The sequence below is a fragment of the Macrosteles quadrilineatus genome, unplaced genomic scaffold (genome assembly GCF_028750875.1).
Source record: "Macrosteles quadrilineatus isolate MER2022 unplaced genomic scaffold, UCM_ALF_1.0 Scaffold_6__1_contigs__length_79288215, whole genome shotgun sequence".
Taxonomy (NCBI): domain Eukaryota; kingdom Metazoa; phylum Arthropoda; class Insecta; order Hemiptera; family Cicadellidae; genus Macrosteles; species Macrosteles quadrilineatus.
In genome coordinates, this window is record NW_026542599.1 from 72,842,975 (window position 1) to 72,870,207 (window position 27,233).

The 27,233-nt window shown below is 29.8% G+C and overlaps 1 protein-coding gene and 1 pseudogene across 1 annotated transcript in view; both read left to right on the forward strand.

The window, feature by feature from the left end:
- Window positions 1-19,769, forward strand: part of LOC128997637 (bromodomain-containing protein 7-like) — a 91,372-nt pseudogene extending 71,603 nt beyond the window's left edge.
- Window positions 19,770-25,995: 6,226 nt separating this feature from the next.
- LOC128997638 (cylicin-2-like) overlaps window positions 25,996-27,233 on the forward strand; it is an 84,575-nt gene continuing 83,337 nt past the window's right edge. The window contains exon 1 of the mRNA XM_054423276.1: window positions 25,996-26,341. Coding sequence (XP_054279251.1) covers window positions 25,996-26,341 — 346 coding nt within the window. The remainder of the gene's footprint in view (window positions 26,342-27,233) is intronic.

The window sequence follows — 27,233 nt, forward strand, 5'->3', positions numbered from 1 at the left end:
CAGTTTTTGAACCCGGGACCTCGGGCCTCGAAGCCCCAAACTCTACCACTAGATAAGCTCACTTCTCCCATGTTTAACTACTATAACTGACGTAAATGAAGTTATGGTAAAGGTTCATACCGAAAAACGTTTCATAATCGCTGTAAGATTTAGCGTGTACATGTAATCAATAATATAAAACACACAAAATCAGATAAGGAAGACAATTTTCCTTTCATTTTCTTCCATATTGTATTGCAAGCTACTCCAGCATAACTTTTTGTTTGAACAAGATAAAGTACTTTTCAAAAGTTTCCGCAGATTACACGCCCAACTCTTTATCACACTAATTTTAAATTCCACTCAATCTTTGTTAAGGAGTATAGATTATCAGTTGTAAGTTGTTAGTAATATGAGTTTGTTAAATTAAAATATACCATTATATATATTGTTTTTTGTCACAGTAATTTTCTTTTTAGTTCTAGGTTGCACTTCTTGTCTGCTTTTAATGTCATCGTGTAGATATCTCGACTAAAATAAATCGTAAGAAGATATGAAGTTGTATATCATAGAGTATTTTTAAACCCTTGTTTATATTCTTTTAGGCCTATACATTTTTCATAGCTATGTAACCTTTTTGTATTGACACACTGAACATATGTTTTTGTATGATAAGCTAATCTCTAGCATTAACCTTTTATTATATTGCATCATTATTGGATAGCCCAATGACAATTGCCGGGGGGAACAAGCTGGTCTAGTGGTTAGAGTGCGGGACTTCGGTCCAAGAGGTCCCGGGTTCAAATCCCGACAAATCACCAATATATTTTATCTAAGTGATAATGCCGCAACCCCTAGGTCTAGCCTGAAGTAATGTGAAAAACAATCCCAGGCTCGTGGCTAGCATCCTACAAAAAATGACAGTGGCAAATGGATAAAGATTCTACCAAAATAAGGATTAACCTATTAATGATAAGAATCATAACCAATCAGCAACCAATAAAAATTGTCTTCTCTTGTTGATATTATGTTTGTTGTATTCTTCAATTCCGTTAAAGTTACGGATAATAAAACAAGATACTAAGCCTACAGAAACATAATATAAAAAAAATTAAAAAATGTATACAGTGGTTAAGTAAGTACAGTGGTTAAGTAAGTTTAAAACCAATTCTTTACAGTTATGTTTGATAAAATCTTAAAGAGATGAAATCGATAGTAGGATTTATCTTATATATTTGTGTTTTATGTATATTTTGTTGCATCATGCACAGACACATTCAACTGCCTGAAGGGGAACAGCTGTAATATCCGTATTGGAAATTGGATAGCATGACAACATTTCATCGTTTAAGCTATGGATTGCAGATTGCAAATGCCAAACGTGTAACCTCAATCTTTTACTTTATAGTATAGCGTATATGTAAGACATTGCTTAACCTAATATTAAAGGTTAAGTTTGTTTTCAATGCTTTATTTCTTTTGTAGGCTTATGGTTATGCATGACCATATTTCTGGCCTCAAAGTAAAAAAAAAAATGTTTTTCTGGACCATTTAATGCTCCTTTGCTGAATATATGTAGACACATAACCACTGGATAAAAATATTGAAAAAACTAAATACTAAATGTTTTTACATTATGGGGCTAGGTTCCAATATACACATTCTATTTAAATACACATTTGAAATGTTAAATGAAATTATATATAATGAAATACCTATATTTTTTAAAGTTGAAATACTAAACGATTTCTGTTATATTTATGATTTTAACAGGTAGAACTATAAAGGTTGTAGTTAAAACGTGTTATAAGTTGTTTTAGATTTAATTAAATATTAATGCACATTAGAGAATATACTACGTTATAACAGTCTTGTTTAAACTTCAGGGAACAAAACCCATTAACATTTTTCGTTTCAAGTTTAAAATCTAAATGGTGACTTACGTACAAATAAGTAGGCTTAGTGTTACACAATAATTAGTAAAGATTACTCGGAATCAACTAGGGTCTACACTATTAAATCTAATTTAATTGTAATGACAATTTAAACTGCAAATAAAGATTAGAGAACAGAAGTCAGAAGACGTATTATCTGAAACTGTCGTTAAAGTGAATTTAGTCTCCCATCAGACCACCTGAAACATTCCAAGCTCTAATGTACCGTGTTATGGCCTTTCTTTAGATCGTTGCGGTTGGAATTGATTTTACACGTTTAAGGTAAGTTCTGCTTAAAACATTTATAATAAATAGTAACACCATTTTATTTTACAATTATAGAAGTACCATATATATGTACTTATTAATAAAATATGAACCGATTCTTTCGTACTTTCGTAATTGTCTATTAGAACCTTTTTAAACTAATTTGTTTTTGCTCTTAGTAGGAAACTTAAGTATATAAGTAACAAGTAGTGTTAATATTTGTGTGGAACCAATTGAGAAATTTATTTTTTCATTATCTAGATGGAAAAGAAAATCATCAAAGCAGCAAGTAGTAATTGGTTGGTTTTGAAGAATTTCTGAATTTAGTGTATTTCCTGTATTTTCTACACAAACAACAACAACACACACACACATTAGGGTTATGTTTAATCGATATGTCTAATATTTATTAAATAACTCTCGCCTATCTTATAAGCTGAATCAATTATCATGTTGCTAATCTTAAAGGCTTTCTGCGGTAATAATAAATAACTGTACTTGTTCCTCACAGTAAACTAGCATTAATTTCTGTTTCCTCTATAAATAAGTAAAAACTTAAAAATATTTCAAATTATGCTATTTACCGTATCCATTCGTCTAAATACAGATAGTTTAGGTTATCTGTTTTGTATTTATTAGAACTTTTGAGTCGTTATAAGTTTAAAGTGGAACTATAGATTAATAGGCTCCTGGTATAGCACACCTCTATTTGGGAAAACAATGTTTTGTGTTTGTAATATAACCCAGATTCAAGAACAGTTTAAACAAATTATCTTTTTAAGAACTTCAAGGCAACACAAAAGAAAAAGGTAATGTTTTGTGGCTATGGTAAATTTTATAGCTTAAATGGTTATTTTTGCTGTAGACCTACGCACACCATCAATGCGGAACCCACTAAGAACACAACATGGGAGGAGTTCCCGCTATAACTCACTCTTTATATGATGTACGCGGGGAATATGACCTGGATTTTACTTTTAATGTTCCCAACCTCTGGCGAGAAGATGACCCCTTGCGAAAACCCAGGCAAACTGCTTTCGTTATGATTTTATACCCCAAACTCTTATTGACCTGCTATTCTTGACCGTCAAAAAGATTGCACTAGCAATATCCCCTAGAACACTGACTTGAATAAAAAGCACGAAGAGTGACGAAGTTGAATTCAATATAAATTTTAATCGCTTTTGGTTGATCCAAATAACATCATGAACATGTCAAGCTTATTTATACAAATTGTGCAGCTTTACAGCATTTATATATTAACTAAATATGCCTTCAAAGTACACTTGTTTTCCTTCATCCACCACTAATATTGCTAAATAGTGTAAAATGGACGAGTTTATATTACATTTTTACCTTCTGTGTTGGTCAAGTGTAAAAATATAAATATGTTTCAGTATAACACAAAGTATACCCAATATCAAAAGGCTGTATAAGCTGTGTTTTCAATTATGAAGAAGATGTCAGTCATTTATCATGTTCTAACAACGTTATATAAAAACAATAGAAAACTGATGATCCATCAACTCACAACAATACAGCTGATCATTAGCTACAGTTTGCTTGCTAATAACAGTTGCCTAAGTGTTGGTATATTTCTTTACCTAATTACATGCCTAAATACATATCCAAAAAGAGTTCGTATAAAAAGCCCTTAACACAGTTAAATAATAACGACTATTTGATTAGAACTATTTAGAACAGTTTTATAAATCCATTCAAAATATGGATCACTTAAAATTATTTTATTCCAATTAATAAGCATGTTTTAAACAATTTTAATCTGTGAACTATATTGAATGACTTCTTTAGACTTAATTTTTTTAATCTGCTGTGTTTTTCTTTATCACTCGGTCCTTACGTCGCTATAAATATTGAATTTTTTTAAACTTTGTAACAACACACATACTATCCTTTTAATTAATAACTACAAAACTGCAAAAAAAGTCAATTTAATAGAAATGTTTTAGTAAAACTTGATTGAAGTACAATGAAATTCAAACGTGAAATTATGAAAAAATCAAAATGTTTTAGTAATTTATTTTACAGACATTCTCAACCCTATTTAATCACAATCTTCAGTTCTACAGATAAATTGTCTTGGTTGATGTCATTTCAACTTTTTAAATAGTTTAGGGCAAAAAGAAACATAAAATTCAATTTTAAAGTCCCTGAACTGCTTAGTATATACTAAACTAAAACATAACTCTTCTTGCGGTTAAAAAGCTGTGAACTGAATGTCTAAAAAGCAACAGTTTTTATTTTAATTATGTGTATTTTTGATTACCGTAATAATTCTTATTAATTTAATTTATTTTACGTTAAGAATTTTAGTTTTTAGAGACTAAATGTTTGATACTTTAAACAACAAACCCTGGTGTAAGGCATGTTTTAAAAATAATATGACTTAGTTAATGCAATTCGTTTTGTTAAAATTCTGGCTACATAAATTATTTTATTTGATTTGGTACTCATTGGATTATTCACGCCATTTTATCTCAAATATACTTCGATGGTAAATTGCAATAGGGATAAACTTAATTCTACTTTAACCCTGTCTGGATGAAACTTCAATAGAGTAACCTTTATTTATTTACACTCGGTGAAGAATAAGAGGGAAAATCAAAGTGACGTTTGCAAGAAATATCTCCATTTCTGTCAGGTCTCCTTGTGAATATACAATGAGCAGAGAAAGGAACTCACTTGACTTTTAGTGACCACCCACTGATATAAATGAACTGTAACAACGCTTAAAATATTTGACACTAATATTTACACTATTTTATAACTTGCATATCAATTACAAATTAATACTAACGTTTATTATGCAAATTAAAGTTCTTTATGGAACCTATTTAAGTTTTACTGTAAAATAAGGTAGAAACTATGACATTTTATCAAATAGGTTACGAAACATGGATGAAAAAGATTGAAAAAACAGATCCGACAACTAATTTTGAGCTAGGTCAATTTAGAAATAGTGGATGTTACTCTTTGATATGGTTTATATGTAAACAAAGGTTCTTTATTTAGGTTTATATTGGTTATATAGGTTCTTTATATAGGTTCATATAAGTTATATAGGGTTATATATATATAGGTTATATAGGTTTATATAGTTTATATATGTTATACTGTATGGGTTCAGTTATATAGGTTCATATGTAAACATTAATCTACTGAGTAGACATAAATTAATTATAGCGATTATTTTTAATGCTGCATGTGAAACATCAAAATATTTTTCATGTAAATAATTTTAACTTAATAGTTTTAGGTCTTCTTAAACACAATGCAAAAAACCATCAGTATCCATAAAAATTAGTGCAATATTTTAAAATAGTTTTAAAGATGAACCTACTGAATCCTCTAAAACCTAAAATCCTCTTATATAAAACCAATATTTTATTACTAAAATAAAATATTTTGAAATCCAACAACGAAACCATCCTTTGTTTACCTACCGTCATGTTTTCGTAATATATTTCTCGGTCGGGAGTTAGTCCGCAAAACCAATATTTATACACCGATACACTGCCAGCGGTCTGATACATTTGACGTAACTAAATCTATAGCAGAGTGAACATTTACCTACATTCCAGGAAAGCAAACCTGTTGGACATGTTTTACTATATTTAATAAATAATCCTGGCCAATTCAACAGCTGATTTTAGTCAGTAGCTTTGTTACTGACTAAAATCAGCTGTTTTATTGGCCAGGATTATTACACAGATCATCTCAATCTATTCATCCTTCACTCATATTTGTGTTAAAATACGCACCTAGGTGGCATTACCATCTCAACTGATATTGATAATGTTAATATTTCACATACGTTTATTATTTCAGTTTTGGTATTAACACTTTAGGAAAATAATGGCATGATAAAATATTTTTACAGTAAAGAATTAAGGAGCTTACATGTTATTAATTTATTTACTACGTATCTTTACCCTTAGACATATCTGGACATACTTTTTTGAGGTATAATAGGTAAAGTTACTGAGGAAAGCCTATTTTCCTTGTAACAACATTGTAACGTATAAAGTGTAAAATGTAAAATATAAGTTTACATAATTATTTATTAATTAGTTTACGTTAAATTCAAAGTAACGAAGCAGTCTTATTACATTAAGTTATCTGGAAAAATTGTGTGTTGATAATAAAATTATTATTAAGGTTTTTCCTACGCCTTGGTACAGTGTACAGTGTTATATTACGACGTGCAATGTTTACGATAAAATATTTCAACAGTTAACTCAACGAAAGTAAACTCCTTAAGGCCCATGATAAACCAGTAACCAAATAATAACACAAATGTTCTACCTGTTATACGCCATAAGGAACGCTTTGTGTTATTTTGCTTGATTAAAACTAACAATGAACACAAATATCCGTCAGGTTGAGGCTAGCTTAAATAATGCGGTAAATAACTTTATGGGTTTGTTGATTTATTCATACCACCTACTTTTTCTACTATAACGTCACAGATTAGCCTATATAGTAGTTTTTCTTATGATAATTTGATGATAAAACATTTTTAAGTGTCATAACTTATGGGCTCCAATGTTCCTATAAATAATAATTTGATATCTTAATAGTAACTGACCACCTTCAAATTTGATCTTCCCTGTTTTGTTTTCAAATCATACATTTTAGTAGTAGCCTATTGTAGATTCTTTAATTTCGATTTTACATGAATATGAGTAGGGTTACTGTATCTGAGTCAACAAATTACCATAAGTATTAACCCTCCTTAGCCGGCTAGTTCTTGAATAAAGCGTCATTTGATTCAATTTATGATTGCCAATATTTAAATGAAAAACGTTATAAAAAGGAGACAATTGTTTTTTAAAGGATAATTTAAACCGACACAAATAATTATATAACGTAATGTGCTGCTTAAGAATAATACTAATATCATGAAACTTATATGATAGACTATACAAAAAATCATTGTAAACCTTCTCTTTTGGATTCCTTAAACACAGATCTTTAATAGAGAAACTTAGTTGTTTTTTTGCATATTAGTTTCGTTTCTTATTATAGTTTTCAATGAATTAACTATTTTAAAGCTATAAGGATAATGCAAGATGTAATACATACAAATTTCGTCAAAGTGAATTTTCCTTTAATTAATTATTCTGTAATATTTGAAATTTTGAACAGCCCAATAATTATAAAAGTAAAATTTTTTATCTTTAACTGTTCTTGTTTGAACAGACAAATACATTTAAATGTTCAACTACTAATAATGTATTCATAATTTTCTGTCGTCAAGATAAAACAATTTCTTTTAATAACTATTACGTCAGTTCTCTTAAAGAGGGTAGGATGATTTGGTATCCAACGCTTAACTCATTATAAGAAGGAAATTACCAATTACCGGCTCATTATAAAATACTTGAATCAAACAGAATATGAAACCATTGTGAGTGTAAGTAGACCTACCAGATGCAGTTGACATCTTCATTGTGTTAAGATTAATGGTACAGACCCATCAGAATCATGCGAGGGGGGGGGGAATATGTGAGGGTGCGTTGTACTCTATTTTCTCATTACTTACGTGTTAATATATATAATCATCAACAACAACCTTAAAACAAGTGTTAATGAAGGATTTCTATTACTGTAGGAAATTCAAAAGATTGATGTTAGATATTTTTATGGTTTGTTATCGCTAAAAAAATGTGTTGTAGCTTAACATTAGCTTGGTTATTTAGTTGTTTATTACAATTTAAAAAAAAACTTCGTAAACTATTATCATTTTCTAATTAGATTTATACTTTAACCCAAAGGCTGAAGTATTTTATCAGTACTTACAATAAATAGTCAATAAGTAGAGTTGAAATGCTTACCAGAATTTCTACTCGCTTTTGTCTACACTAGGGCATAAGACCACAATGTAGAGCTAAGGGAAACATTATAGGGGTGGATAGTGTACGCCAAATTTGTACATTTGATCTTGAAAACGCTAGGTAATATTTTGCATAAGTTCTGGTTTGCACCTATTCGATAACAACTTATTCTAAATAGCGGAAATGTGCGTCAAAAAGTAAACCTAATTATTGAATATATTTGTCATAACTTAACTGAACACCCGTATTTTATTTAAAAATTAATACACGTAATATAAGTCACCCGCGGGAAGATTTTTCTATGACGGTCATTATTATTATTAGGAATTTTGTGACTTTTCTGTTCGAAAGGGTAGAGAGATTCTAAGTGTGAGTTTTAAATTTAAGACATTAAAATAAATTAACATTTGCGATATTTGTTATTTACTACAAATAAAATATTCTTCTTATTTTATTATTATTTCACCATGATGATGAAACCCAGAATCGTGGCTAAAAGGGAGGCAAATCTTGGGATATAATAACACTGCTCCATAAATCCAACTGCTGGTTCCCAGCACAAATATGGATGTAAGAGCAGTTTTCGAGAATTAATGTTTACATTCCTTGCCTCTTATAGTTATGCTGTTATATTTTAAATTTACCATTTAATTCAATTAACTCAATTTGTATATAAAACAAATCTCTAATACATTCCATCGAAATATTGGTATATTGTAAGAATAGTAATATTTTAAATCAAAAGCTGTATAAGCTGTTGGTGGTTTGTTGGGATCTTTATTTTAGGCCATGTGATTACTCAAGGTGATAGTATTCTAAATTGAAATATTACCTTCGTCAGCCATCTCCTGTGTTCAATTTAGTTATAGAACCAGCTCAGAGGCTAGAAAACATGGATTATGATAGTATACAACTATATTTAAACATTTGACTTAATAACAGCACAATCTTGTTGAAACTCATTTTCAATGCTTATATTCTTTGAAATTACGGTTCCAAGGTACACTTATTACCTGCATATCGTTATATATTATCTATTGGACATAGTCCATGAACAAGTATTTCTCTTACGCCCACCTAAAACCAAAATATTACATAACATTTGAAGTAGAGTGAAAACAGAGTGCTATAGAGACAGGTTAGATGAACTCAAACAATGTTTAAGTTGTTTAAACAATTCTAATATTAAATTTTAGTGGAACAGCTTACGACATTGAAACATCATGTAATGAACGTGTACATGTGTGATAAATTTAGTTACGTCATACTTCAAGCGGTGAATCGGTGTATAAATATTGGTTTGGGAATGGATTCCCATTCAAAAAATGTATTGTTAAAATGAGTTCTAGATAAATACAGTACAGTTTTAGTTCTATTGTGCACAGATAATGAAAAACCATTTTATTTGATTTTTAGCACGATATTAAACAAAAGGCATAGTTATAAGGACAAAACCAAGATGGGAAACCAAACCCATTAATTGAATAAATTGTACCTGTTACAAAAATTATTGAGTCAAATCCTATATAAAAAAAATAATTGGAGGTAATTCTAAATAATTGAATCAACAAATGAAATGTTCATGGTATATAAATGATAACGGATTTCATATTTGAGGAAAAGGGACTAAAAACTATGTCTATACACTATGCACTAATAAATTGGTTTTGTCTGTATATAATGGTTTACTTAAAAATGTATTTAAAATATTATAGTTTATTTAAACATTTTTTTTAGCTAATTATACGAGTTGAACCAGAGCACTGAGACGAATGGAAAAATTATATTATTTGTCATTGTAAAAAATATAATTTAAAGTCAACGTTTTACGAATTTCTTAGAGTAAAAACGAACACTACTGATCACTAGTTTTGACAGTTCCAATGATAAATTCAAACACATGGAATCATTTTAATAAATAAGGGTAGAAATCACCCTAACATATAAACTCACACAATATTGTGTTAGGTCCACAACATTAATTCTAATACAATGAAGATGTCAACTGCATCAGGTATGTCTGCCCTTACACTCTCACAGGCTTCATCTGCTGTTTGGCTGTTTTATTATGATATTATATTAAATATTTATTGAAAAAAGAAAAAGAACTATATAGAGCAGACGTAATTACAAAGTAGTGCACATTGCCTACAGAGTTCCTTGCTATAAACAATATTTTTTGACATTAGTATACTGAAACAAATTATGATTGTTAAAACACCAACAAGTTCCCTAGAATAGAGATAAACTAAATCATCCATATGATAGATTTAATGAATTAAAACGTATCAGACTCCTGGCAGTGTATCAGTATATAAATATTGGTTTTGTAAACCGACTCCCGACCGAGAAACATGGTACGAAAACATGTTGATGGGTAAACATAGGACGATTCAATTGTTTTTATATCTCAAGTGTTCAAACTTTAATTGGTTCGATAATATCCTGGGTTTACATAAGATTATTAGTAAGGTTTGATCATTTTTGATATGTTACAATAGAATGGAAAATAATAGTTTTTGTGACCTTGAGTTTAGGGGCTCAAAATATTTAGTTAAACTGTTCACAATTTAAATTAACTAGTCGACAGACAAATGGAAATAACCAGTTAGAGGTTTAGTAAACTCATTCTATTACAAACGTCTCATAAGATCAAAAATTTAAAAATAAAACAGCTGTTGTTTCTTTACCTAGCAAGCACTATTATTTAAGCTACTTCTTTTATTTTTATTTTAATGACTTATTTGATTAACCTCTATATCAATTACACTCAGTGAAGAAAGGTTATTGAAAATCAAAATCTAACACTCAACAATAGTGTATACAACGTCTATACCGATGTTTGACAGCGTAATCCCTTTTGCTAGAATTATAGTAATATATAGGATAATGAGAAAATATTTCCAAGAACTGTAAAATAATTCATATTTGCTTAGATGGTAGTGCAATCTGGATTAATATTCTACGCAGATATTTTTTACTCAAAAAGTCAAAAACAACGTCACGTCGTTTACTACTTTGATAACATTTAAAATTGTATATTTATATAATTTTTCCAATTTTGGCAATAAAAACTCTAATCTGTTTGTCCATGTTTAAATATTATTGTATATTTATCAAATTATTATCTTATGAGGCTTCTTTAGATATCTTGTCAGGTGAAAATGAAGCTGTTAATATGTGAGTAGGAAAAATCCAATGGAAGAACCAACTTCAATGGCATTTATGGATTAATCAACGATTAGCTTAGTTTCATAACATTATTTATTACGATAAATATATTTTATTAGAATAGATGTTATCAAGCAGAGTGTAAATAAATTCAATTTACTAACTTTACACAGAATATTCATTAATGTAAAATTACATTCTTAATACTTTACCATTCGAAGTAATTAAATTAAACAACGGACTAATTAAATTATTCCACGTATCATTTGTATCAAATGGATGCTTTTTGTTACATACTTTTCATTGGAAATTATATTTGCAGGACGAGAACATGAACGATTAAATAGGAAAGAAGAGTGAACATATATAAAACTTTTCGTTAAATTTAATTTATACTCAATTATAAACATTTAGTAAAATGACTTTGTAGTAATCAAGCAAAATAAAATTGATTTCTCTAAGAATAAATTAACATTTGCTTTTAAACAATATTATCAATGCAAATTTTCTTTGATATAACATTTATTGCGTCCACTATTTTGTCTGAGCAAAGTTCATGCTTTTGAATTAAACAGCCTAATGCATTTAAATGGCCAGCTGAAGATATGCTTCCGAGATCCCTAATTTTACTCTTCCAGCTTTATATATAGTAATTTTCTCTTATACTGTTAAGGGTGTGGCATTATAATATCCATCTCTACCATCATTTTATATGTTTGACCAACACAAGCATTTTTTGTAAATTTACCAACTTATAACACTTTTCATAGTTAAGATTGGAAATGTTTACTTTCATGACACATTTTCCTTTATTATTCATTCGTTGTTTTCTTAAGTACGTTGGAAAATGGTACTAGGATATTCGGAGTTGCTCAAAGTTAAACCCTAATTAGTTCTATTTTTTACGTTATGAACGAAATGAAAATCCTTCTTTATTGAGGCATACAGATGCATTTATCGAGATTTTTATCGTTATGCTACATGGACAGACATAAACTACTAAATGGTATAAGTTGAGAAAACGTCCGTTGTTTCATATTTTTAAGAATGAACAATTTTACAAAACAATTGCTTTGTAATCATCATTGTAACCATCGATAAGTAACATCTTTTTTTCATATCATGGTAATTTTATGTGGTACTTTAATGATATTTTTATATGATGGAAATTTTATTTTATGATGGTACTTTTATTTTATTTGACATTTATTTATAATTGATGTGAAAAACAAGAATGATCATTTAAATCATTAAAAGGACTTCTTTTACCTTATTAAAACTTACTAAAAGGTTTGTATGTGTAAAGTAGTTGATGTTCATTGATCCAGATAATGGAAGGGAGCGCGTGTAAATTTTTAATTTACTGTAGAGACAAGGAAAACAAGACCAATATACCTCAGACCTTGACAAAAATTATTTTATGAGGTTAGTAAAAAGGTAAAATAAACAACCAACAATACACATTTTAATTCAAGAAAATAATCTGCAATTTCATATTCTATACATAAGTTCTTTAAAAACTGAATTAAATAGTATTTTACAGTGGCAAGTGTATAATTAAAAATCATGCAAATGTATACATAGTTTAAATATGGTATTTATTATATCACTAAAGTAAAGTATTTATTACATGTATTTGTGAAAAAAAGATGTTATATTACTTATATTGTTTCACTTTATGTTATCGACAGTTTAAAGATTCAATTTTTTTACTGTCTGTTAAAATAAGAAGTTAATTAGTTTTTAGGAATGTTTATATAAGTTCTATTGAAATTTATGTTTTTATAAATTTATTGTCAGTCCCCACCGATACTTATTTTTCGCAATTAAAACTTTTTGCATTGCACTTTGTTGTTTGAATTGACTCAAACGTTATTAACTTGATTATACATATAACTAATAAATAGAACTATTTTCTTTATTTTTTTTATACATTTAGTTTGCTGTCTATATACTTCTTGTATAGCTTTAAATATTCTTTGCACGAACCATTAATGATTTCTTCTACCTGGATAAGTTGAGCTAAGTGCTAGTAATTGTTTTATTGTTTTTATTTATCCAAGCAATTATTCGTGTAATGTTGCAGTTAAATTTAAGGGAGATTTTGCATTTGAGCACAGAAGATTTTAATCGTACATTATCAATTAATGTGATCACTATGCATACTCCATATATGATTACACTGATCATTTTTATGTAAATGTCTAATATTTAATTCGAGCTTACTCATTTACTTACTTACTTACTTACTTATTTATTTTATTTATAAAATGTTATAACACTCTTTACCATTAAAATATGAATTTACATCAATTAAAGATGATTGAATTGCACTAAGGGCAACAATTGGAGGAATATATTTAAAATAAAACCCTCCCCCCTTTCTCCTCCTTATATATATATTTTTTTATATATATATGTATATATATATTTATAGTATAACCTTTTGATTGATGGACAGAAAATAGTAATTTTTGAGCCAATGAGTTAATATACGAGATAGTAGTATTTTAGTAATTAAATATTCGATTTGTTCGTATATTCTTAACTTTGCCTTGTTTGTAGTTTTACATTCTCACCTTTATGACAATCTGTTTATTCTGTCAATATTCGGAATGTCCAGGGAGGGTGTAATTTTGGTTCGTAATTGAAAACATAAATTCGTATTCGAGTCTGAATGGACTAGTAGAAATAACTGGTTCTATAAAGTACTTTCCTTCTTTCCGGTTTAATATAAGACTTTCAAATCCATAAATCATAACCAAAGTTTAAAATATATGTTAAATCTTTCACATATTTAAAACATGTTTAATACATGACATGTAAGAATGAAAAAGTATTTCTCCTACTCTATGTATATGAAAAAATACATCACCGTCTAGATTTTGTAAAATAAATTTATATGTATCAATAATTGTTTGTCGTACGATAATTTTCCAGTTGCTATAATTAGGTACGTGTTATCTAAAAATTAACACTTATAAACTAAAAAGATACCAACAACTTAGGTTCCTTTTGTTAGTGAACATCCTACAGCTAATGGCCAGTCGTATTGTTGTGAGTTGATGGATTCTCAGTTTTGTATTGTTTTTACAACCGCGTTGATGAATCATGATTAATGAATCTTACATTTCTTGTTCCACTTCACATTGTGAAGCTCAAAAGAATAACTTACGTTTGTACATTAGATGCAGTGATGTGTTATTGTTTAATGTAATTATTGTTATTTGAAAAATAAATGTTAATTGCATTGTATGATAATGACAGCTCCTTTTTACATGTATTGTCCCAAGGGGTTGGGGTGGAACATAAAAAATCCTGATCATATTTTGAGTCGTATATCATAAAAGACTGAGATATTGCGTGGACTCCTCCCATACTGTTCTGAGTTATAAATGGGTTTCGCAACGATGGTATAGTGTGTGTGGGAAATCCTGGCTAAAACTGACACAATTTAAAGTGAAAAGTGCTTTAATTATACTTTCTGTTCTTATCTGCTGTACAAAGGTCACTTAACTTTTTACTGTCTGAATTATTTTACATCAAAGTAAACACAAAACATGTTTTTGTTCCAGTATGAAGATGAATGTAGTATATTGGGTACGTTTTAAGTTGTAACGAGTTCAGGAAGGGAATGAAATATTCAGGACTATTACGTCCCATGTTAGCAATATTACATAGATGCCATGTTAAATGGGAAAATGATATAGGTGGACCTTATTATAGTTATCACATAACAACATGAAAATCGCTGGTCGGAACCTAACATGATCCCCTAATTTTTGCCAGTTACCAACTAAATATTTCTATCCTTGTGATTTTGTATCACAAAACCAATTAATTTTAAAGAATAGAGCAGGGTTGAAAACTTTCCGACAAGAAAACTTTTCAATTACTTCAGGCTGGGGAAGTTTGTTAATTGTTAATGCAGTGAATGGCTATCTTTCTGCTTTTTGCAAGCATACATGAAAATATCTAACTGCGCAAAATATCGTTTCAAACTAAGTACAATCTGAACAGTAATAGTTTTTATGATCAAATATTTAGAATTTAAACTTTATACAACTTGCGTTTTATAAACAATGTAATTAATTTATGATGACTATAAAATGATAAGTGTAAATCAGAAGCATGTCCTAGTTTTTTTTCATGTACAAAAATAAAGGTCAAACCACCACTCGTGATAATTTACTAAAATAGTACATAAATACATGCAGTTTTAAAAGTTCTACACAGTATTAGTTTCAACATAAAATATTTTTCTTTTCCTTCCATACATTTAAATTGAATGTTACTTATAACGTTCAACATAATTATAATATACATTTTCCTTAATTCTTTCCAGTTTAGAATATACAATATATTTTTGGCGTTGAATTCACAATTACAGAACAAATACAAAATAAATATATCAATAATAGTAATAATACGGTACAATGATGTTCAAAAATTAAGAATGTAAACTACTTAAACTTAAAACAGCAAAATATTTTCATGTTGTATTCTTAGGTAAACCAATTGAAAAAAATGAAATAAGCATATCACAATATTGGTTTATAACTCTGGGGTTTAGGCTTTAAAAAGAAGGTTTTAAAGCTTACCTCTGTAGCATGTTATATCAAAAACTACTATCTTTCCTATCATCCAAACTATATCTATGAATTAAACAAGTAGTTATATCTGAAATATACTAGGTAAAATGTACATTTCGTAATTTTTACTTTATAAACAGTTTCTTCATAAACCAAATGTAACAAGTAAGCAAATTCAGTTTTCTACCCTCCATTCTAGATACAAAAACCGTCTCACTACATATAAACCTAAAAAATTGATCATCAAAATATATGTATTCCTTAATGGTGGACTACTCCTTTTGAAATTCCACTAGCCCATTCTCTTTGACCCCAGGTTTGTGTGTGGAAATTATCATGATTGAACAATACTTATCATACATTATCATTAATAATAGTAAGTGAAATATTGTACTTTTAAACACTGTTAAAGTGTTTCTAACTCTATTTTAGGGTTTTCGGTTTAAAATGGGAGTATGTTGGAATACAAATCATCCACCCAATATTGAAATAATAAATTTTGTTGCTGAATAATCTAATTTGTACAAAAAATACAACCTTAAACACGTTTAAAATCAAATCCAACCACAACGAACTCAAGAAAGGCCATAACACGGTACATTAGAGCTTGGAATGTTTCAGGTGGTCTGATGGGAGACTAAATTCACTTTAACGACAGTTTCAGATAATACGTCTTCTGACTTCTGTTCTCTAATCTTTATTTGTAGTTTAAAATGTACTTGCATCTAAATTAGGTTTAATAGTGTGTACCGTAATAAATTCCACTTAATCTTTACTATTTAGGTTTACTTTAACCTATTAACCATTTTCCATTTCCTATAATCAATTTCACTTAAGACCCTAAAGTGATTCAAAGACTTGATAGCACAATACTATTGGGTGTAGTATTATTTAACTAATATAAAAAGATACGGTAGTATATTCATTTGTCATTTTCATGAGTTATATCTTTGACTATTATTACAATGGTTATATTCAATAAAACTCCAACAACAACTAGAACCACATATATCAGCTACAACTAAAAAGCTATACACTTTTTAATTATATCTCTAACGTTAACCGTTGCATGTTAACATACTTTATAAATCAAAACTATTAATTTAATACAGTTAGAACTCTATATAGTACTGCTTTAAAATATTTATATTTATAAAAACATTCTTATAAATCATACATGTAGTTTAAACATTACCTCAGAAACGAAAAAATCCTTTTACTCCAAGTAAAAATTCTATAGGCAATAAGTTAGCTTTCTCAACTTAGGAAACCCTAATTAATTATTTATGTATATATTTGTTATTATTTACTTGTGTGTTCTGGTCTATTATAGACTAAGCATCAAATCATTGGTACAAGAGATACTGACTGCAGACACGAGAAAAAGGAACTTTGTATGAAAAACATTTGTTGTCTAAGGCATTTTGTTTTCAGAGTATCGTGTCTCAAATGTTTTTTTACAAATGCTAACTTAATTTACAAAACTAAAATAATTCGAATTTGTAATCTTTCATGTAAAAAATATTGTGAGTTTACATCCTGTACAATTGATGAAAAAACGCTTTTTTTCTTCATTGTGTTCAGTTGTAGTAACTATGAAAGAAAGCACCCATTAAATATATCGAAATATAGATTTTGTTTTGAATTACCAGTTATACAAGGCACCATAAACAACACCCATACAACGAAATAACACCGTTATCATAACGCAAAGTGGAAAAGTGCAATATAAGATGCGAAGTATCGAAGTGTTTTAGAGAGCTTGGCAGCCAGGTTTGTGTAACATCAGATAGGCCTCGTAAACAGCGAAATATTGAACCATCATTCGCTTATGTTCCACTTGCTTTTCACGACCAAACTTTAGCATTGTTTTACCCTGACTGTGTATATTTTATATCCATTGAAAATATGTTGATGCTTAGTTCATAGTTTAGGCAAGCGAATCGGGAATAAACTATAACATTTTATTGTTATTTTATGCGGGTATTTAAAATGTGCTTGTGTGTGTGTGTGTGTGGGGGGGAGGGTGAGTGTGAGCTTGAGTAATAACAGTTTAGGTACTTTAAAATATTATATAGGACGAGTAAAAGGAGGTGTAACATTGTTGTTGTTGTTGTTGGAGCTGTAATTCGAGTGCAAACGACAATAATTATTTTTGTTCTGTTGCATGAATAAATATTTGTTGGATTTGAGATTGATATTTTCAGATTTAATTAAGAGTGTAATTTTTCAATCATGTGCTGCTGTATTGGCAAGGAATTTAAAAATAACGCGCTTGAAATTAATTGTTATAGCAATACAACTTTTAACGTTAACGGAAATCGTAAAAGTTCAACAAATTAAATTGCAATGTGACACCAACTAATTGAAAAACTTCGGAGAGGCCCAATTATAATTTCAGTTTATTTAGAAGGAAAATTTGAATTTTAAATATGTGTCAGATGTCAAAAGTTTCTTTAGTTTTCTGTTCTGTTTGTTTTTGTCTAATAAATTTCATCATTGTTAAAGTTATATTTTTATATTGTTGACGATTTTGTAGAAATAGAAACATTATGTTACCTTACAGAGCATATTTGACAACGGTTTGTAATTAGCTAAAGAAACTAAAAATGAATATCCTGAAAATTACTTTTAAAAACTCGTGTTTTTTTTGCAGCCGTTTTAATAATAGTCTGTACATCATTGCCCAACTTTACACACAAGTAGAGAAGTTTTCAAACCTTATCTTATATTTGATGACACTTTCAAACAATTTATCTTCAGTGCTTATCTGTCCATATTGATATAAGCTACTTTCATCGTTAAGTTATCATAAATATTCATGTTTACCAACCACAAACAACTTGCAAACAATTTGACAATTATGTTTCCTAAGTTGTATTGATAAGTTTCTATATTTTCACCAAAATCTTTGACTTTTTACAAGAAGTGGTTTACAATATCGAAAAATGGTCATCTTTTTGATGGATATAGTACAGTAAGCATATATTGAAACTGGTTATAGTTTCAAAAGCTTACTGTGACAACTTTAAACTTCTCAAATAGTGTTTTATTTCACAGGACAATCTTGGTAAGAGTATAATATTGACCTTGGCAATCTGAAATCCGCAAGTAGGACGAGGATATGTTATCATGCTAACCAATTTCCAATTCGGATATTACACTTTTCCCTTCAGGCTTTCAAATTTTCGTCTACATTATGTAATCAACTATACGTGTAACGTAAACGTTTCAGAGAAATTGTATTGATATTTAATTTATAGAGCTTAAAACAACATAGTTGAATATTGTAAAGCTTGGTTCACGCTTATGGTTAATGCAATTTCCTAAATGTAATAGTGGCAATGTATATCATTGTCATGCCAAATAAGTAAACCATAAGACTCTGTTAGTTTATAGATATATTTTGATGAGACTCTGTTCCTGTATTCATCTCATACCAAGCTTTTAATATTTATCTAAAAACTTACTTCTCTATACTTCATTGTGGCAGCAAAACCTAAGTACTCCTTAAACATTTTATATTAAATATGGAACACATCCGACAAGTTTATATTTTGGTGGGCAAATTTGCTTAGTCTGAACCTTTACTGTGGGGGTTGCTCCAAGGTTTCTTCTCCATTTTAGAATTTAGTTCGTACTTTTATTTTCTTGTCGATACCAAATGTCACAGGTTATCAACTAAACCCCTAGGACCTTGTGCTAGGAAACAAATATTGTCTTAAATAATTTAGCAGCTAATAAAATGATAAAATGATACTTAAAACTAAATGATACAACATGATAACAAGGGTTATGTGGATTTTCATGTGTGGAATACAAAATCCTCACCAGGTGCGCCCTCCCCCCTCCCCAACCATAAACGTCAAGTGTCAAGTCTCAAAGACCGTACGGCAGACGACAATTACACGGACACTGACTCTGAAATTTACTACGGCGAACTTAACACTGAGATGTTGGCAAAATGAGATTCTGGTGGCAACTACCTTTGTGTGCATGTTCAGAAAATTTGTAAATAATGAAGGGATGCGTTTTTTTAATTAAAAATCCTGAGTATGGTAAGGCTATTTTAAAATGTATACTATTGATGTTCGAGAATCAAATCATCATAAAAAAGACAAAATTTTAGCTTAAATAAGAAAATTTAATTTTGCCATACTTTTTACTCGATTGCTTGGTTAATATTATGTTACCAGTTAAAACAAGACAAAGCAAAGCTTAAACTTTATCAGTGAAAGAAACAAAATTGTTGAAAAGTTAAACAAGGTAATGTAAAAAATGTATTAAAAATAAATACAGATATATAGTTTTTTTTTGTCCTAGGACGCTAGGCACGAGCCTGGGATTGTTTTTCACATTACTTCAGGCTAGACCTAGGGGTTGCGGCATTATCACTTAGATAAAATCCATTGGTGACTTGGTGGGGATCGAACCCGGGACCTCAGGGACTGAAGTCCCGCGCTCTAACCACTACACCAGCTCGCTCCCCCAACCTAATCTCCTAATCTCTAATAGTAGTGAATTAGAGATTAAGGAAATTTATGAAAGTCCAGAACTAATAAGGATGAATAGTAAAAAGTGGATTTCGTAGTTATATGTTTAGTAAGAATACTATATTCTTTTCATTATTTTAACTTGTTGCATAACGTTGTAATAAATGATTTGTAAGAAAACAAAGGAGATTGTAAATTTAACATAAGCCAGAATCTTGGCTAAAATGAAGGTAAATCTCTAGATGTAATAACATTGCCCCATAAATCCCAACTGCTAGTTCCCAGCACAAATATGCATGTAAAAGAAGTTTTCGAGAATTTATGTCTTCATCTATTTTTGCCTTAACGCTTCTTGTATTTCTAGTCCAGTCTTCTTATTCGAGGCTGAGCATTTAATAAACAAATTCAACATCGATACTTTGAACATCATCATTATGTGTAAAAAAACTCAAAGTAATTTTAACAAAGATTTGTTTTTAATTTTTTTAACAATAGGGTTGTTGTGTAAAATATGTTAAAATAGGGTGCTAATAGAGGTTATTTTTACATATAGGGATAACATACATAGTTATGTTAAGGGAAAAAATTATTTTATGTTTGAACATAAACTAATTTTGTCCCTTCACACATAAAAGTGACAAACTTCAACTTAACTCATTAACAACAAAAAACAACCAAAATAAGTTACATGGACAAATTTCAATTGCAGTTAAATGTTTAGTTTAATTTGTGAAGAGATTGTCAAACAAAATGTTGATAAATGGTTCGTGATTATACATAATTTAAGTTTCAGTAAAGCTATTATTGAAAATTGCTTTTAATTATTGAAAATGTTGGTGCACGAATATGTTTGAATAAAATCGTCTTACCATTTACCATTTACATTGCTTGGATTATATTTTTTTATGGAATATTGTTATATATATTATTGTTGTTGTTGTTTTTGGAGTTGTAATTCGAGTGCAAACGACAATTTTATTTGTTCTGTTGCATGAATAAATCTTCGTTGGATTTGAACATAAACTAATTTTGTCCCTTCACACATAAAAGTGATAAACTTCATAGGTCATATATATATAACCTACTAATGTGGATTCTAATGGATTCTAATGTGGATAAACATTAGTATAATACCTGGCCCGGAATTTCTATGTTGAGTACCTGAAAACACAATTAATCTATAAATCATCAATAGCTTTAAATATTTACTTAGAAAATTCTATATCGAATTAAAATTTTGAGGAGTACACTAGGGACGAGCATTAATTGCGCACACTGACCTTAGGCATTAATGCCTTTGAGACATTAATCTTAATTAGTAAATTAGATACATTAATTAATTAGTCTCAATTTGCACCACATGTGTTAGTAACAAAAATATTTTTTATTCAATATTAATAGAAAAGCTGAATCGATTAAAAGGAGATTTTGTAAACCTGTATACGATAAATCTAGTGAAGTCAAATGAATCATACTTCAAGCGGTGTATCGGTGTATAAATATTGGTTTTGCAGACGGATTTCCAATCGAGAAATATATCGGCAGACACGACGCTAGAGTAACATAGTACAGTTGTGTTTTAGCTACATTTGGTTTATGACAATATTTTTTTATATTCTGATTTGAATATAACGAATCCTAAGCTTAGGAAAAGAGTACGAATTTTGAAGAACAGTTAAAAAATGTTAATTTAATTAAATTGTTGACATGTGTAAAACAAATTATGAATTAAATTAGGCTACTGTTAAGCATTTTAACAAAGAAATTATATCAAAATGTTTTGTTTAATATTAAAAGTAGTTAACAAATAATGGGATATTGTACAAACTCTAAAGTATTAGAGTAATGGAGAAGGATTTTTAGGCATTTTATTAGGGCAGGATCAATGTTCTTAATAATAATTTACCCTTACAAACCGTAACGACAATCTCACTGTTTCCTAGAGATTTGAATATTAAGTAGAAATATTTGTCCATTTTAATAAATGCTTATATAATATAATCTGTTAACAAGGGAGATACAAGGTAGGGTAAATGGAATGGGTTAATGAAAAAAAGACAGCTATTTGAATATGCATCTGAATTAAATATTTGTAATATTAAATAGCTTCAAGGTAAGGAATTTAAATAAGAAAATTGAAACGATGTTGGATTTTGTGTTGTTTTAATAATTAATATTCATATTTTTTATTATCAAATTTATATGGGTATTATAAAGTGTATTCAGTGAAGTTTAAGAGCAAATATGAATGTTTTCAAAGTATAGCTGACTCAATTTAGGCACAGGAATATTATTAATGTTATTTATGGATAAAAGTTTAATTATTAGAACTCTCTACTCAAAAAACACTTTGTTAATCATTTTTTTATCCTAGGAGGTTTTTATTTTATTACTTATAGTTAAATTGTTTGGATTTGAGTGGAAACTGAACAAAACGCAATTTTAAAGTTAAACAAGGCTGAAGTTATGGTTATTGTCAATAATATATAATAGTTATTATTACACCTGACTAAGAGCACAATCAATTCAATTGGTTGGTTTACTTTCCGATCTTACCCTTTTTATGCAAAGAAATCATTAAATGAAATGTTATAAGCTATTCATGTCAAATCGCATGTTAATAACCTGAAATTGTTGTAGAATCCAAACATCTTAGAGGCCAAACCAAATTTTAATATGCGATACTATTTATAATTCTGATCTTGATTTCTTCAAACAGAATAATCTTCAGATTCTCAATAGGTATGTGCTTATTTCCTGATTAACGTAATTAACATATGAATTATAAAATAATGTAAAAATATTCAAACTGAATGATGATCTTTATACTTTCATATTAAATTCATATCTGTATGCGGTCAGTAAAATAAAAACAAGAATGTTTCTTCAGCTTATTGTACATTCAGTAGAGGATCTGACAGGGAAAGACATTTTTCTTGTAGATGTCACTTTGGTTTCCTCTTTTCCCCGTCAAATAAAGGTGAATTTTATGTAAATTTATATTATATGTAATACACCCAGTTACAAACAATCTGAATACCTACCAACGTTCTCTTAGCTTTATTGCATTTTAAGATAACATTAAATTAGGTTTAAATCGAATGATTTGTATTATCTGGAAAAACGTATAAGATACGATAAGTAAAAATAGTTCAGTAAAACTTAAAAAAACAATAATAATATTTTCTAAAGTGCAAGAAAAGACTTTAATGAATAGCAATATAGTATAACATGTTTATTCACAATTAGGATAAGATTAGGGATAAAAACCTGAGTTTAGCTAAGAATATCAGTTACTAGGAAAGATCTGATATTAAAATTAATGTTCATGTATTGAAATAGATACCAAATTGAAAGTTTTAAATAAATTATATTGTGAGTGGAAACCCCCAATAACTTTAGGTAAGTAAATTATGGTGTAAGTTACAGTGCTAACTTTTAATCTGAAGGTCGCTGTTTCGATTTCGAGCGAGATTACTACCAAACCAAGATACAATTTGACATTGGGCTTTTAAATAAAGATGCTTTTATAGAACACGTCGATATTAAATTTGTACCATTAACTTTAAAAATTTCAAAATGCCACAGGCTTAGATAAACAGAAAATAATAAATAAGTAAAACATATATGTACAAAACGTAAATATTTATTTTTATTTGCTTTTCCAAGACTTAAAAACCAAAATCTGACCCTAAGTCGGTGTAAAAAACACTGGTTAATAGCTATTATTTCTTAATATAGCAATGCCTCATTATTTCTTTTTTTCATATGTAGGAAATAAAATAAAATACTTAAGGTTCTGAAAAAAATACGAAAATTAAAATGATATTTTAGTAATTCGTTAAATCATATACTTTATGAGGTCTAATAAAAACAATCATAATTTAATCCAAACGGAAAACTATTCTTTAACTACTTAAAACATACTTAGAAGCTTGTATGTAAAGTAGTCGTTGCTCACCGACCCACATAATGGAAATGTGCGCGTAAATTGTTAATGTAGAGAGAAGGAAAGCAGGCCAATAAACCTCACAACTGAAAGAGGGGGTTATTTGATAAGTTGTTCTATGTTTATGAAGCAAATAAATTATAAATTTCGTTTGTTTAAGAAACTTATTTTGAAACGTGTACTTCTGGAGACTTCTTTATATTTGAGGAATACTTTCCATCCTCAATATTTAATAATATTACAACCTTAAAACACGGAGGTGAAAACGCTGTTTTTTTTTTCAAATTTGTAAGACATTGAATGTAACTATAGTTTATGTATATGCTTAAGTAATTATTGATGGCTATTTAACAGATTGGAGAGCAATCCAGTCAAGTGGTAAATCCCGGCCTCAGATCTTGAGGTTCTGTGTTAAAATCCCACCGATTATGAATGGATTTTATCCATGCAATAATGCTGCGACCTTTCTGGGAATAGTTTAAAATAATGTGCAAAACATATCCGGGCTAGAACAAGGCCCCACTAGAAAAAACAGGCTATGCTGCAGGATCCATGACGTCACACTAGTTGATAGATTCTCATTTATAAATTCATTGCCATTGCCATATGTTTTAGGTAAATAAGCAAGCTGACTGATTGTTTTTTAAGATTTTAATGGTAAGAGTTTAGTTCAACTATCCACCACTGTGACGTAGTGTTGCGCTGCCCTGTTTTTCTAGTGGGGCATTGACTAGAACCTTATCATAGAGACAGAAAAACTTCTTATTATTACCTATTTTTAAGTATCAACTGTAATAAAATATAATTGTATTGTTTAAAATATTAATAACAAAGTTTTGAACTACTTTCAATTTTGTATATGAATTTTAAGTAAACACATTAGAAGATGATGAAATTGATCAACAATTGAACAAACTGCTCTTATGCAGGCTAGTGTTTGAGCGTGTCGTATAGGGTATGTCGATATCGAAAGAAACTTAAGGCTGGCTTGTATACTGTTATATTTTAAAAACAACATACAAACAATAAAATTACTATACAAATAGAAACAATTAAAAAAATAAAGTTACATTTTCCATAAATATGTAGACTATGAATAGTAAACAACGTGATGACGAAGCTATATATTCTGAGATTAAGTCTGAATTTTATCCTTGTAATATTTAATCAATTTTTATTTTCACGAGTCGTGGGTATTTTTTTATTAAAACTTTCTATACTAGATTTTGGATGAGATATAATAAAGTAAATCAAATCTTAAAACTGTTTACAGATTAAATACTCATTGGAAAGAATAGTGTTTGAATCATTGCCTTCGATCGTATATTTATTTACATTTTGTTTGGTGTATTTATACAAAAAGTTATTTTTTTACTGTATTTGGTTACTTTATTATTAAGTGAAGATAAATACAATCACTTAGGCAACTGTTGTCAGGGAGCAACTCGTTGCTAATAGCCAGTTGTATTGTTGGGAGTTGATGGATCATCTGTTTTCTATTGTTTTTATAACCGTGTTGTAAAAACATGATTAATGAGCGACGGGCTGTAATATCTACTATGTTTCTTCCCTTTTCCTCGTTAATAGTCATAGGATAACCCAAATTACAGAAGATAAAATATCTTTATTAAGTAAATGTTTTAATATCGCTATTTACTAAGTTTGTTTGCAGGATATCATTTAGTTGTGTATTGAAACTTGATAAAATCATTGGTATTATAGTAGGTCTTACACAGGGCTAAAAAAAGGGTCATGGGCGTAAAAGGGCAAAGGGCCAAAAAAGGACAAAGGGCCAAGAGGGGCAAAGGACAAAAAAAGTCCAAGATAAACAAATGGCAAAGTGCCAAAAAGGCCGAGGGGAAAAATGGAAAAGGGCCAAGGACTAAAAAGACCCAAGGGCAAGAAAGGGCAAAGGGCCAAAAAGGGCCAATGGCAAGAAAGTGCAAAGGGCAAAAAAGGGCCAAGGTAAAAAAGGACAAAGGGCCAACAAGGCCAAAGGGCAAAAAAGGGCAAAGGACCAAAAAGGGCAAAGGGCCAAAAAGGGCCAAGGGCAAAAAGGCAAAGGGCCAAAAAGGGCAAAGAGCCAAAAAGGGGCAAGGTAAAAAAGGTCAAAGGGCCAAAAAGGGCCAAGGTAAAAAAGGGCAAAGGGCAAAAAAGTAGCAAAGGGCCAAGGGCTAAAAAGACCCAAGGGCAAGAAAAGGCAAAGGGCCAAAAAGGCCAAAGGGCAAAAAGGGCAAAGGGCCAAAAAGGGCCAAGGGGAAAAATGGCCAAGAGAAAAAAGGGCCAAAAAGGGCTAAGGGCCAAAAGAGCCAAAAAGGGCAAAAAAAGGTCAAAGGGCCAAAGTAAAAAAATCCAAAGGGCCAAAAATGGCAAAGGGCAAAGGGCTTAAAAGACCCAAGGGCAAAAAAGGGCAAAGGGCAAAAAAGGACAAAGGGCAAAAAAGGGCCAAGGTAAAAAAGAGCAAAGGGCAAAAAAGGCCTAAGGGCAAGGAAAGGCAAAGGGCCAAAAAGGCAAAAGGGCCAAAAGTGCTAAGGGAAAAAGGGCCAAGGGAAAAAGGGACAAAAAGGGCAAAGGGCCAAAAGGGCCAAAAAGGGCCAAGAACAAAAAAGGGCCAAGGTAAAAAAGGACAAAGGGCCAAAAAGGGCAAAGAGCCAAAAAGGGCCAAGGGCAAAAAGGCAAAATGCCAAAAAGGGCAAGGGCTATAATGACCCAAGGGCAAGAAAAGGCAAAGGGCAAAAAAGGGCAAAGGACCACAAAGGGCAAAAAAGGATAAAGGGCCAAAAAGGGAAAAAAAGGCCAAAAAGGGCCAAGGGCAAAAAAGGGCAAGGGGCATAAAGGGCCAAAAGGGCATAGGGCCAAAAAGGTCCAAAAAGGGCAAAGGGCCGAAAGGGCCAAAAAGGTCAAAGGGCCAAAAAGGGCAAAGGGCCAAAAAGGGCAAAGGAAAAAAGGCAAAGGACCAAAAAGGTCAAAGGGAAAAAAGGGCCAAAAAG